This window comes from Chrysochloris asiatica, unplaced genomic scaffold, assembly GCF_000296735.1.
Source record: "Chrysochloris asiatica unplaced genomic scaffold, ChrAsi1.0 scaffold00211, whole genome shotgun sequence".
Lineage (NCBI taxonomy): Eukaryota > Metazoa > Chordata > Mammalia > Afrosoricida > Chrysochloridae > Chrysochloris > Chrysochloris asiatica.
In genome coordinates this window covers 1,315,431-1,330,251 of record NW_006408729.1, presented here as the reverse complement: position 1 = coordinate 1,330,251, position 14,821 = coordinate 1,315,431, and the positions used below count along the sequence as shown (strand labels likewise).

The window sequence follows — 14,821 nt, the reverse complement described above, 5'->3', positions numbered from 1 at the left end:
GAACAGCTGGTAGTTTCGAACTGCTGACCTTGCGGTTCACAGTCCGATTCGTAACCACTATGCTACCAGAGAGAGCTCCTTAGTACTAGTATATATATCTGTCTATATGTGTACCTCATTCTTGCTGCATAGTAATCAGTGTTCTGGAAGTACTATAGTTTACTCAATAATTTCTTCAGTGATTAACTTTTAGATTGATGCCAATGTTCATTTTACCTTTTTACAAAATACTGTAAAATAATTTCAAATCATTCTGAAGAATAAATTCCAAATATAGTAACTTTAGTATCCTAGTGTGGTGTTGTAAGATAAGCACTGGACTGCGAAGCACAAGGTTGGTGGTTTAAACTCACCAGCTGCTCCTTGGAAACGCTTTGCAAGGTCACTATGAGTCAGAATCGACTCAATGCCACTTAACAACAACAACAATGTGTCAACCCTAAGCCAAGCCCACTGTGGTTGAGTCCATTCTAGCAAAGCAACTCTATATGATTGAGTAGAACTGCCCCTGTAAGGTTTCCAAGGCTGTAAATCTTTAGGGAAACAGACTGCCTTATCTTTCTTTCACTGAGAGGCTTCACACCACCGTGTACTTTAACTACTGTGCCCCCAGAGCTTGTTAAGTAAAGTACTATGTTAATTATCAATTTAGTGCTCCACTGCTGTGAATCACTTATCATTGTCCATTGCAGAAAAGAGACTGGGCCCTTTAAGCATTTTTCCTTTTGTCAGTTGGAGCCATGTTAAGTTTCATCAGTATCCACTGTCATCAAGTCGATGGCAACTCACAGTGACCCTGTATAGGGGTTTCTGAAATTGTAAATCTTTAAGACAGCCTGATCTTTCTCCCTCAGAACAGCTAATGGGTTTGAACCATCAATGTTGTGGTTGCCTACAGAGCTCCCAACTTTCTCAGTTGTTGTTAAGTGCCATAAAGTCAATTCCGACTCATAGCGACCCTGTATAGGGTTATGCTGAATAGGGTTTCCAAGGAGCAAATGGTGAGTTTGAACCATCGGCTTTGCAGTTCAAACTGATCTTTTGGTCCACTGATCATCCTATAGAGCCACACCAAGACACACGAGGCTTTGTCAGTTGTTGTTAAGTGCCATTGGGTTAGTTCCGACACATAGCGACCCTGGACAGGATTTCAAAGGAATGACTGGTGTATTTGAAACACTGACCTTGTGGTTAGCAGTCCAGTGCTTTTTCTACAGTACCATAACAACTCTGATCTTTGTCAGTAGAGGGCTCTAAAGGTCTACTTCTGGAGAGGTTCTGTGGCCCCTCGCATCCAGTTCTTGCAGCTTGCTCCACAGCTCCAGCACCAGGCTTCTTCTCCAGAGTCATATGCCGACAGTGCAGGGTGGCCAGCATCACCCAGCAGACATTGGGGGAGTTCACAATAGACTGCGGTAGGTAAGACACTTCTCCATGTACTGTTGTCATAGTGATTGCTATTAAGTGAACTTTTATAGGGTTTCTGAAGAACAGCTGGTGGATTTGAACCACCTACCTTGTGGTTAACAGTCCAGTACTTATCCTACAGCACCACATCAGGACTCACGTGTACCCTAGAGGGTGAATTTCCTGCAAGTCTGGAGGGCTGATTTCTAGCAAGATACCACAGTGATCTCTGCCATCCAGTAAGACATAGCAGTGCTCTCTCCAATAAAAACGACCTGGATCTCAGTACTGGGAGTGGGGCGAAGGGGAGGGGTGGGGACTTTATGGTGGCTCTGTTCTCCTGTTACAGCTAACAGTTCTTTACATTAAACTTGCCCTGTTCAAATCATTGTGTTCAAATCTTTTTCCTGACAGAACTCTGAATAATATAAGTATTAACATTATAACACATAATGCAAAACATTTAGGAAAAATTTGATAAACCTGACTACAACAAAATCAAAATGTTTTATGAGCAAAGGAAACCATAAAAGAACAAAGATAAGTGACAAAGAGAAAATATTTGCAGTATGTAAAATAGAGTACGGAATAATATTCAACCATTAAAAAAAAAGACCATTACCAAAAAAAAAAAAAAAAAGGATTTATACATGTGGAAGTGGTCCACAAAACAGGAAGCACAAATCATCAATTAGCATTTTGAAAAGTGCTTAATTTATTAATTAAAAAAAAGTAAAATGACATACTATCACACTGGAGACAGCACTAAAAATTTGTTTAACATCAAGTATTTGTGAGATTGTGAAGAAATTTCCACACACTAATTATTTGGAAAGGAAAAAGGAAAACCTGGTAATACTTTTATGGAGTAATTTAGCTGTGTCTGTTACAGTGTCTTAATAAATTTCACTGAATATATTTTTAACCAACTGAAAATCTTGATGCAGACAGTTAAGCACTTGGTTAAACCCACCCATCCACTCTCAGATAGAAAGACCTGGTGAGCTCCTCTAGATTACAGTCCAGAAAGGTCTGTGAAACATGAGATTGCCAGAGTCAAAAGGCAACTCACTGGCATCCAACAATGAGAATCCACATTAAATTTTCAATTACACATCTGTAAAGATCTGCTATTCCATTATGTTTATTCATATATTGACAAAAGGAGGATTATATTGTTTTTCTTGTTCTATTTTTATTATATCTGTTATGTTTATTATTATGAAGATCCTTTTTCCTTTTGGCTTTCAATTACTGACAGACAGAGAACATATGGGAGAGGTTGGTTGGTTTATTTGTATAGTTCTATTCATATACATCATCACTCCTGTGTCAGTTTGTCATATGTGGTAGTTTGTGAGTTGCTGTGATTCTGGAAGCTATGTCATGGGTATTTTAAATACCAGCAGGGTCACCCATGGTGGAGAGGTTCCAGATGAGCTTCCCGATGAAGACATACTAGGAAGAAGGAGAGATAAACTACTTCCAAATATTTAGTCACTGAAAACCTTGTGAATAGCAGAGAAACACTGTCAGATATAGTGCTGGAAAATGAGCCCCTCAGGTTGGAAGGCACTCAAATTGCTGCCTCCTCAAAGTAGAGTTGAAAGAACATATCAAGATCAGTCATGAGGTATAATGCTGCCTGTGATAGGATAATATCCATGGGCCTACAGGGAAGACCAGTTAATACCACTATTATTCAAATTTATGCCCTAACCAGTAAAGCCAGCAAGGATGAAATAGAAGAAATCTACCAACTTCTTCAATCTGAATTTGATCAAACATGCAATCAATATGTATTGATCATTACTGGTGATTGGAATGCAAAGGTTGGGAACAAAGAGGAAAGATCAGTATTTGGAAAATATGGCCTTGGTGATAGAAATGATGCTGGAGATAACATGATAGAATTTTGCAAAACCAATGATTTGTTCATTTCAAATGCCTTCTTTACACAGTTTAAGAGATGATTATACACATGTACCTCACCAGATGGGATACACAGAAATCAAATTATTGACTATATCTGTGGAAGGAGAAGGTGGAAAAGCTCAAAACAAGGCCAGGGGAAGATTGTGGAAAATACCATCAACTACTCATATGCAAATTCATACTGAAGCTGACAAAAATGAAAACAAGTTTACAAGAGATAAAAAATATGATCTTGAACATGTCCCTCCTGAATTTAGAGATCAACTGAAGAACAGATTTGATACATTGGACACTAAAGACTGAAGACCAAAAGAGATGTGGGATAACATCAAGAACATCATACAGAAAGAAAGCAAAAAGTCATTAAGAAAGAAGGTAAAGATCAAAATGGATGTCAAATAAGACTCTGGAACTTGCTCTCCAGCGTAGAGATGCTAAAAGAAATGGAAAAAAATGAAGATGTACAAGGGCTGAACAGAAAATTTCAAAGGTCAGCTCAAGAAGACAAAGTCAAATATTATAACGAAATATGCAAAAATCTTGAGCTAGAAAACCAAAAGGGAAAAACACGCTCAGCATTTCTCAAGCTGGGGGAACTGAGGAAAAAATTCAATCCTCAACTTCGTTATTGGGCAAACTATTGAATGATGCTGAAAACATCAGAAGAAGATGGAAGGAATACACAGAGTCACTGTACCAAAAGGAAATGATTGATGTTCATCCATTTCAAGATGTAGCATATGATCAAGAGCCAATGATACTGATGGAAGAAGTCCAAGGTGTATTGAAAGAATTGGCAAAGAACAAGGCTCTGGGAATTGATGGATTACAAATGGAATCTTTCAAGAAAGTGAAGTGGCACTCATTCATCTATGCCAATAAATTTGGAAGACAACTATCTGGCCAACTTATTGGAAGAGATCCGTATTTTTGCCCATTCCAAAGAGAGGTGACCCAACGGAATGTGGAAATTATTGGACAATATCTTTGATATCCCATGTGAATAAAGTTTTACTAAAGGTAATGCAGAAATGGCTGCAAACATACATTGACAGAGAATTTCCAGAGATTCAAGATGGTTTCAGAGGAGAACATGGAACGAGGGATATCATTTCTGACATTAGATGCATCTTAGCTGAAAGTAGAGAATACCAGAAAGATGTTTACCTGTGCTTTATGGACTACACAAAGGCATTTGGTTGAGTGCATCATGACAAGCTATGGACAACATTGCGAAGTATGTGTATTCCGGAACACTTAATTGTGCTCAAGAGGAACCTGTACATAGACCAAAAGGCAGTTGTTTGAGCGGAACATGGGAACACTAAATGGTTTAAAATGAGGAAAGGTGTGCGCCAGGGTTGTAATCTTCACCATATTTATTCAACCTGTTTGCTGAGCAAATAATCTGAGAAGCTGGGTTAAATGAAGAGATACGTGGCATCAGGATGGGAGAAAAACTCATTAACAACCTGCGATATGCAGATGATACAACCTTGGGATGTTTACCTTTTCTTTTGCTTTTGTTGGGTGTTAAGCTCTGGTAGCGTAGTGGTTACGAATCGGGCTGTGAACCTTAAGGTCAGCGGTTGGAACCTACCAGCCGCTCCGCGGGAGAAAGATGAGGCTTTCTACTCCCGTAAAGATTTACACCCTCGGAAACCCTGTACAGGGTCGCTATGGGTCGGAACTGACTCGACGGCACTTAACAACAACAAAAGTCACTTGTAATCAGTAGAATTTATTAATGTAAGTGCTACTTAAAAAGAGAAGAGAGACCTTATACAAGCTTTATAATCAAGCCTCCTGGCAAGGCAGAAAGCATAGGTGCTCATATAGCCTACAGTAGGGCTAAAAGGGACTGTTCTCTCACTCCTGAAACCCATTCCACCTAAACCCACTTTCATGTGGTCTCAATACCCTATCAGCACAATACTTCAGCCAGCTTCTACTAATTACTCCCTCTAAAATGAGATAATTCAACATCACACTTGTACCAATTTTATAACCACATCTTTATATGGTGAAAGTCTTCTCCCTGAATGCTAGTTGCCCACAGTGAAATTTTCTTTCCAGTAGATCTCTGCAGAGATTCATTTAGTTGACTATGATTTTACACCTAATCTCAAGATTTATGCCCTTTACATATTTTTCCATAGAGTATGATTTTAAACTGAATTATTCTGAACAGTTGTCTTTAAGTTTTATAAGATTATTCCAGTTATATTGTTGTTGTTAAGTGCCATCAAGATGGTTCTGGCTTACAGATACTCTGAATAGGGTTTCAGAGGAGCGGCTAGTAGATTTGAACTGCCGACCTTGCAGTTAGCAGTTCAGTGATTATCCTACAGCCTCATACCAGGACTCATTATAAAAGTCATAATATCTGCATTTAATTTATGTCACCAACATCTATAGCTCTTCATTAAGCAGAATAACATATACCATATTTTTATAAAAACATCTGGAAAGTAAAATAAATAAATGACAACTGGCCACATAAAATAGAGACTAAGAAAATCAATAGTCTTAAAAATCAAGAAAACTCAACTGAAAAATAGGCAAAGGATTTTGAATAAGTTGGCTGTTAAAGATGAAAAGATGATTAGCTTCATTTATAAGAAAACATAAAACAGATCAATAATAAAGCATATTTCTTGCCTGCCAGATTAGCAAAAGATTTGAAGATCAAAAATATTCAGGTCCCATCCTCTTGTATACTGTTGGTGGGAATGTAATTTAGTGCAGCCTTTTAAAAGAGCAAATTGATGCCATCACAATGTTAACTATGCATACCCTTGAATAAGAGTAATTGTACTTCTTGAAATTTATCATAAAGGTAAACTAAAAAATAAAGTATACTTTATTAATTCAAAGGCATACATTTTTTCACATTTTAAGCTTCCTGAAATTTGGATGTTATGTCATAGTTTTTACTGGCAAAATTTTGTTTTTTCCCTTTTTGGTGGCATATAAATTAATGGTGCTTCTTAGAAATGATAGTGTCTTTGAGTTTATGAGATATGGCATATGTAAGGATATTTTATTGAGGTACCATTTGCCTTAGCAGAAAACTAGACATAACCGAGCCATCTGTTAGTAGGAGACTGGTTAGATAACTAATCCTGGTGGCCTAGTTAAGCAATTAATTGGAGTCCTGGTGTGGTGCTGGAGAATAAGCACTTGACTGCAGTGTCAGTTTTGAACCACAAGGTCAGTTGTTCAAAACCACTGGCTGCTCCTTGGAAACTCTATATAGGGTCACTATGAGTTGGAACCAAGTTGACGGTAGTTAACAAAACCCCAAAAGGTTGGGGTTGCATAGTGCCTCTGTAGGATAAGCACTGAACTGAGAATCACAAGTCAGTAGTTGGAGCACACCAGTTGCCCCATGGGAGAAAGATAAGGCTTTCTGCTTCTTCAAAGATTTACAGTTTCAGAAATCCTATACAAGGTTGCTATGAGTTGGAACTGACTCGATGATGGCACTTAACAACAACAACCAAAAGGTCTGCGGTTAGAACCCACCAGCTAGTCCACAGAAGAAAGATGTAGCAGTCTGCTTCCTTAAAGATTACAGCCTTGGAAACCCTATGGGATGTTTTTACTCTGTCCTAAGGAGCTCTGGTAGCGTAGTGGTTACGAATCGGGCTACGAACCTTAAGGTCAGCAGTTTGAAACTACCAGCCGCTCCGCGGGAGAAAGATGAGGCTTTCTACTCCCGTAAAGATTTACACCCTCGGAAACCCTGTACAGGGTCGCTATGGGTCAGAACTGACTCGACGGCACTTAACAACAAATAGGGTCACTGGAGTCCTAGTGTGGTGCTATGGGTTAATGCACCAGACTGAAAAGCTGTTTGAACTGCAAGGTCGGCGGTTCAAACTCACCAGCTACTCCTCAGAAACCCTATACAAGGTCGCTATGGGTCAGAACTGACTCGACGACACTTCACAGCAGCAGCATAGGGTCACTATGAGTCTTAATTGACTCTTTGGCAATAGGTTTTGTATTGTTTTAATTTTATGGAAGCAGATTGCCAGGTCTTTTTCCTGCGGGACAGCTGTGTGGGTTTGAACCACCAACCTTTGTGTTAGCAGGCTAGTGCCTTCGGGGCTTTTTCCTCATAAACATTACAGCCTAGTAAACTCTATGAGGTAGTTCTACTCCATCCTATAGGGCACTACAGACTAGCTATGAATCAGAATCAATCAAAACAATAACAACATAGCTATAAAATGCAATTATTTGTCAGCATTACAAAAAAAGAAAGAAGGCATAATGTAAATATGACCAAGATAAATATTAAAGACATCAAATTATAAATTGGTATGTGAGGGGTAAAACATTATTTGTGTGTGTGTGTGTGCACTGTACATTTGTATAAGCATATAAATAGCTTTTATGATAAAAAATGTTGTTGTTGTTAAGTGCAGTTGAGTTGGTTCCGACTCATAATGACCCTGTATAGCATTTTCAAGGAGTAACTGGTGGGTTTGAACCCTTGACCTTGTGGCTCAAACTGACTTTGCAGTTACTTATTTGATGTAAAAACGTTTTACATTAAAAAATTTAAAAAAATAGCTTGATGTTAAAAAGATACCTGGAAAGAAAAGGGAATTAACATGATTATGAAGTACATGTTAATAGGGCTTAAAATGAAAATCACCTTTTTGTTTGTCCATCCTATGCCTGCAAGGAAGGCCATGACCAATGTGCACAGTCCTCCAGATCCAGGGAAACCAAAATACATGCTGCTGAAAACAGCTAGCACAGAGAACCCCAAAACAAAGAATGCTCTCTTCCACACAAGACTGACCTTTAGGAGGAAAGATATTAATTAGCAAAATTATTTCCAATAACTGTCTTTAAATTCCTGATTTCCCTATAACATGAAATTTATAGGAAAATAAAAACTCCTGGGTATGCTCACATAAATGCACGACATTTACTTTCTTTACTTTAGCATAGATAGAGTTAATGCATACACAAATGTAGGTTCTTTCAAGGACAACAGTTATCTTCCTTGTGTTGTTATAATGCCAAACAGGTTTCAGTGCACCAGATTAAGATGAACTAAGAAGAAAAGGCCTGGTGATTTACTTTCAAAAATCAACCAGTGAAAATCCAGGGAAGTGTTTTGTTCTGTTGTGCATGGGGTTGCCGTGAGTTGAAGATGCTGGCTAACAAAACCAACAGTAGTTATCAAGGCATAATTGAATGGAGTAGTAGAAAAAAATAAAAGGGTTTTGGATGCAGACAGACCTGGGTTACAATTCTAGTTCTTTTATGTTATTGGTGCTCAGGTAGTGGATCCATTACTTAACCTCTGCAAGCTTTGTTTACTCATTCATGAAATTGGCATAAATGCAGTTACATCACAGGAGTTTTGCGAATATTAAAGATATAGTATCTTTATTATCTTCAGGGTCTCTGTTTACTCTTTAATCTGGCACTCCTTAAATTTTGGTTCAAAAATCTTGAGTGGCAAGAAGTTTTAGGAAGCTGTAGCTTCCTAACTATTGCTAACTGTAAGGTCAGTAGTTCACACCCACCAGCCACTCTGCAGAAGAAAGATGAGGCTTTCTGCTCTTGTAAAGACTGGTTGCTGAGTCAGAATCAACTCAAAGGCGGTGGGTTAATGTTTTTTTTAAAAAATAGATTAAAAGAAGTTTGTTTGTTTGTTTATTTGTTTGTTTTGAAGCATCCCACTGTGACTTCTCTCTCTGCTTTCCCTCCATTCAGTCTTCTAAATATCTTGATCATATTAGAATGTAGATTTTCAAAAGTGCTTGACTTGGAAACATGCATACTCTGGAATTGGATGACCTGTGTTCAATCCTAGGCTGACTAAAACATTTTCTAGCAATGTGATCTGTTCAAGTAATCCCCTCAATTTCTGCATCAGTAAAATTAATAATCCCTTCCCTATCAGTTATTACATGAGTTGCACTATGTCAACACTCCACCACTCATCTGTCAGTTTGTGACACTGGTGGCTTACAATTTACTGGGATGTTGGAAGCTATGATATTTTGAATGTGTTGGCATGGTCACTCATGGTGGACAGATTTCAGCTGAGCTTCCAGACTAAAGACAGCCTTGGAGAAGGAGATCAGACTACTTCTCAATGTCTAGCCACTGAAAATCTTATGAATAGCAGTGCATTACTCTCAAATTGTTGTTGTTAAGTGCCATAGAGTCGATTTCGAATCATAGCAACCCTGTGTAGGGTTTCTGAGTAGCAGCTGGTGGGTTTGAACTGCTGATTTTGTGGTTCGCATCCAGTGCTGATCCTACAGCACCACACCAGGAGTCCATAACTGTATGTATAATTAATATTAAAGAAAAAATTAGGAGACTTTAGAGTTTGGATACGAAAACATTCATTTGAAGCAACATATTTTAACTTTCTTAATATTGAGTCCTGGTGTGGCGCTGTGGGTTAATGTGCTGGACTGCAAAGTCAGTTTGAATCGCAAGGTTGGTGCTTCAAGCTCACCAGTTGCTCCTTAGAAACCCTATACAGGGTTGCTATGGGTTGGAATAGACTCAACAGTACTTAAGAAAACAACAATATTGAGAAATTAGGTAATAAACTAGTATGAACATGGTTTTCAGGGTAGAGTACTATCTGTGCCCACCCCCAGCCACACACCATTATGGGGTTTAATAGGAAAGTTAGCAAGTTACAATCTAGCATTAGAAATGCTCAGGGCACAATTATTTCAGCCAGGACTGCCTCTTCCCAATCATGCCTGCAGTCAGACCTCTCTCTGGCACTCAGCTTCTCAGCGCCTTGGTCTCTGATCTGCTCCAGTAATGTTACAAAGCTCTGTTAGCACTGCTGATAAATGCCCTAAAGGCACTCCATTCTGCTATAAGCCTCAGTGTAAAGGTGTTCAATTCTTACTCCATGAGTCAAGGGTAGAGTGCTTTTGAGGTTGCATTAGTTTCTTTGTTTTCACTAAGAAAAGTCATAATGATAGATCAATGAGCAAATCTTGAAAGGTTAAATTGTGTGATAATTCCTGTTATTAGAACAATTTCTTAGAATTTATGATGAGGAACTGAATTTAAAATTTAAAAACCTACATGTAGCTTCTTTTTGTTAAATGCTGTCAAGTCAGTTCTGACTCACAGTGACCTTGTATAGAGTTTCTGAGGAGTGGCTGGTGGGTTTGAACCACTGACCTTGCAATTAGCAGTCCAGTGCTTATCCTACAGCATCACACCAGGACTCCACATGTGACTCTACACCTCAAAAAGACAAAAAACAAAAAAATCCTACAGCTATTGGTTTAATTCTGGCTCATAATGAACCGATACAGGCTTTCCAAAACTAAACCTTTATGAGAACGGATAGTCTCATCTTTCTCTTGAGGAGCAGCTGGTGAATTTGAACTTTTTACCTTGCAGTTCAATATCTAACTCACAGTAACACATGTAGTTGTTGTTGTTATTAAATGCTATTGAGTAGATTCTAACTCATAGTGACCTGCATACGGTTTCTGAAGAGTGGCTGGTGGGTTTGAACTGCCAACCTTGCAGTTAGCAGTCCATACTTATCCTCCAGTGTCATAACAAGTTAAGAGCTCCAATATTGGACATATACCAAGTTAACAGCTCCAATATTGGACAGTATAGCACTACATTATCACTTTAAAAGTACTTACCACAAATTTTATACACTATAGGCAAAAAAAAGTAAGACACTTTTTTATAAATAATAAAAATATTAATTAAGTTATTCTCTTTATTTTACTGTATAATTAAAATAATAATATATGTATCATTCATTCATATAATCTTCTGCAGATAATTCTGGAGTTTTTTGGAGTAACAGCACAAAAAATTCAAATCGACATATTCTGGTAATGGAAATAATAATTTAAAATTCTAGTTTAATTAAAATATTAATGAACTCCATTCAAAATGCACTGAAATCTGAAAATGCCCATTTTTATAGAAAGAAAGATTTCTAATTGTTTATCCTAAATGAATTAGGAGAATAAAAGAAATAGTCAAAACCTTTGTGTCTCACTCAGAAATCATTTAGTGCAATGAACAACTTTGAGCTTCTTGGCAAGGAATATTGGACTATGTAACAGTGAAATGTTAAAGGCCATCTACTCCTGGTGTGGTGTTGTAGGAAAAGTATTGCACCGTGAACCACAAGGTCAGTGGTTCTAACTCTCCAGCTACTCCTTGGAAACTCTATATAGGGTTGCTATGAGTCAGAACTGACTCAATGATATTTAACAATATTTGACAGTATTAGAAGCTAAGGTATTTTGATATAACAAAAGGGACATCCCCTCTCCCCCTTAATAAAACCCTCCATTATATTGGCTTGGTTTAGGTGAAGATAATAAAAAAGAAAATTGGTTACCTTATTTTTCTTAATTGATGCTATTTATTTTAAAATTTAAAGTGTACAGAATATAAATTAGAGAAAAAATGTTTCGACAGCATTAAATAACTTGTATTTCATCTTCGTTATAAATCTCATATATGGCACTGATATAGCAATAAGCTATTTTAAGCTAGGAGAGCTATTTGCTAAATCATGTCCTTCACATTTGGTTTCTATGGGAGTGTTCCAGAGTGTTTTTAATAGCATTTTAGAACATGAAATTTCTTTTACCTGGTCACTGCTTGGAAAGTACTGAATAAAAAATCCAAGAAGAGATCCAGTTGCCACACCGATTACCACCTCCAAAATTCCTCTGAAAACATTAAAAATTGTGGAGCCTGAAAAGCACACAACAAAACCCTCAGACATGAATGCATAAACTTTATTTCTACAGTGATCTAAATAAAGCACCTAATTACATGTTAGCAAGTTTGCAGACCCTCTACATTCTTAAAATATGTGACTCAGAATGTTTAATAAAAAGACCCTATTTTATAAGGTAGAGTGCAGTGGCTTTGTAGGATAAGTACTGGACTTCGAACCACAAGATCGGCGGTTTAAGCTCACCAGCCACTTTGTGGGAGAAAGATGAGGCTTTCTGCTCTTTAACAAACTTACCACTTTGGAAACCCTATACGGGTTGTTATGAGTCAGAATAGACTCGAGGGCACTTAACAAAAACAACATCTTGTAAGGTTGAGAAAGATGAGGCTCTCTGCTCCCTTAAAGATTTACACCCTCAGATAACCTATACAGGGTTGCTATGAGTCAGCATCTACTGGATGGCAGTGGATTTGGTTTTGCCTTTGTCTTATAAGATTTGGTTCTTATCTAATGAGAAAGCTATGTATGTAATTGGAGACAAATTTTAAAACAGGCTAAGATAAGACTTATACAGATTTTTATGTGTTTACTTCAATAAAAGTGTAATAGAAAATGCAAGAGACAAAATTCATAATTAAGTGCTAATTTGTTCTACTACATTACATGAAGAAGGAGCTCTGGTAGCGTAGTGGTTACGAATCGGGCTGCGAACCTTAAGGTCAGCGGTTCGAAACTACCAGCTGCTCCGCGGGAGAAAGATGAGGCTTTCTACTCCCGTAAAGATTTACACCTTCGGAAACCCTGTACAGGGTCGCTATGGGTCAGACCCGACTCGATGGCACTTAACAACAACAATAACATTACATGAATAGGTTGAGTGAGTTAGATAGAGCTACTTAAGCTTTCAATTTATCATTTAAAGGCCTGAATTTAAATAATAAATGAGAATCGATTTTAATATCTTTGACATACAGAATACAGAAATCTAATTTTTTGGAAATAAAATGAAAAACATTTCCTAGTGTGCAATAAGTAAAGGAGCTCTGGTAGTGTAGTGGTTATGAATCGGGCTGCGAACTGCTAGGTTAGCAGTTCGAAACTACCAGCTGTTCTGTGGGAGAAAGATGAGGCTTTCTGCTCCCATAAAGATTTACAGCCTTGGAAACCCTGTAAGGGTCACTATGAGTCGGAACTGACTCCATGGCACATAACCATCATCACCACCAATGACTACAAGGGACTTGTTGTTGTTGTTGTTGTTGTTGTTAAGTGCCATCGAGTTGGTTCCAACCCATAGCGACCCTGTACAGGGTTTCCAAGGGTGTAAATCTTTACAGGAGTAGAAAGCCTCATCTTTCTCCCGTGGAGTGGCTGGTAGACTCATTCCTTTTCAAAAGCTTACTCTAAAAATAAGTCTGAAAACAAATTATTTTTGAGATTGCTCTTAGAAGAGCTTTTTCCTTGTTGATTAACTTCTTTGAAATATAAAGGTAAGCTTGTTGTTGTTAAGTGCTGTCAGTTGTTCCGGCTCATAGTGACTTTATATATAGCAGAGGGAAACACTACCTGGTCCTCCACCACCCACACTCTTTGTTGTGCTTGAGCCTATGGATGAAGCTACTGTGTCAATCCATCTCATTGAGGGTCTTCCTCTTTTCTACTGACCCTCTTCCAACTATAATGTCCTTGTCCAGAGACTTTCCCCTTCTGATAATACGTACAGAGTATGTGAGAGAAGTTTTGTCATCCTTACTTCTAAGAATTTTGCATTCAGGTTGTATGAGTACTTCTTACTAGATACATTTTTTTCTAACTATAACTTATATTTTTCTCCATAGCATACAGGATTTAGGAAATGCTAAAAGAAAATTTTAGTTAGAATGTTAAGTGTTGCTGAGTTGGTTCTGATTCAAAGCAACCCTATATAGGGTTTCCAAGTGGGAGAAAGATGAGGCTTTCTGCTCCTGTAAAGATTTACAGCCTTGGAAACCCTGTACAGGGTCACTATGAGTCAGAACCAACTCCACGGCACATAACCACTACCACTACCACCACCACCAAGAAATGGCTAGTTGGAAACCACCAACCTTTGGGTTAGCCTTATATGGTACATAAAATTATATTAACATGACTCAACAAATAAAGTCCTTGTTTACACAAGGAAAAAATGTGCTCAGCAACTATTTATTGTGGTTTCTTGTTATTGTAACAATTATCTCATTTACTTACTTTAAGAAATTTTTATTTAGCTAGGACAATTCTCTACCAGGTAATGGTGTAACTGTTAAAAGTATCTATTTTATTAGCACTACTCTTAAGGTATTATAATAAATAATTTACTATAACTGTGCAGGAAGTAGGAAATTCTTTTCATTCCCTGGTATATTAAAGTTGCTTTAAAAAAAAAATGAAAAAACACTTCTTGGGTTCCTTCCCTAGAAGAACTGAAAATTCCAATTCAGTAAGTCTAGCAGGGCCTGGGGTCCACATGTTAAAGAGATATCTATGTTGTCCTGATCCAGAAGGTCTATGGATCCCATTGGGAAGGAATGGGATGGGGAAAGAGGGATTATATCAGAGTCAGTTACGAAGGTTCTTCAAACTATATAAATTTCTCTTCTTCCCTACAACTCTAGATTATAAAAATTCCCAACCCTGACCTTCCTCTCTGCCCATCTCTCTCATCTTCCACCTACTGTGATTCTAATACAAACTCTAGTTCTCTTAAACAGCAGTTCT

The 14,821-nt window shown here is 37.8% G+C and overlaps 1 protein-coding gene across 2 annotated transcripts in view; it reads right to left on the bottom strand.

Moving 5' to 3' along the window:
• Positions 1 to 14,821, bottom strand: part of SLC9B2 (solute carrier family 9, subfamily B (NHA2, cation proton antiporter 2), member 2) — a 71,615-nt gene that overhangs the window by 32,029 nt on the left and 24,765 nt on the right. For both annotated transcript variants that reach the window (XM_006872712.1, XM_006872711.1), the window contains 2 exons: positions 11,990 to 12,096; positions 8,012 to 8,161 (listed from right to left, as the gene is read on the bottom strand). In XM_006872712.1, coding sequence (XP_006872774.1) covers positions 8,012 to 8,161; positions 11,990 to 12,096 — 257 coding nt within the window. The remainder of the gene's footprint in view (positions 1 to 8,011; positions 8,162 to 11,989; positions 12,097 to 14,821) is intronic.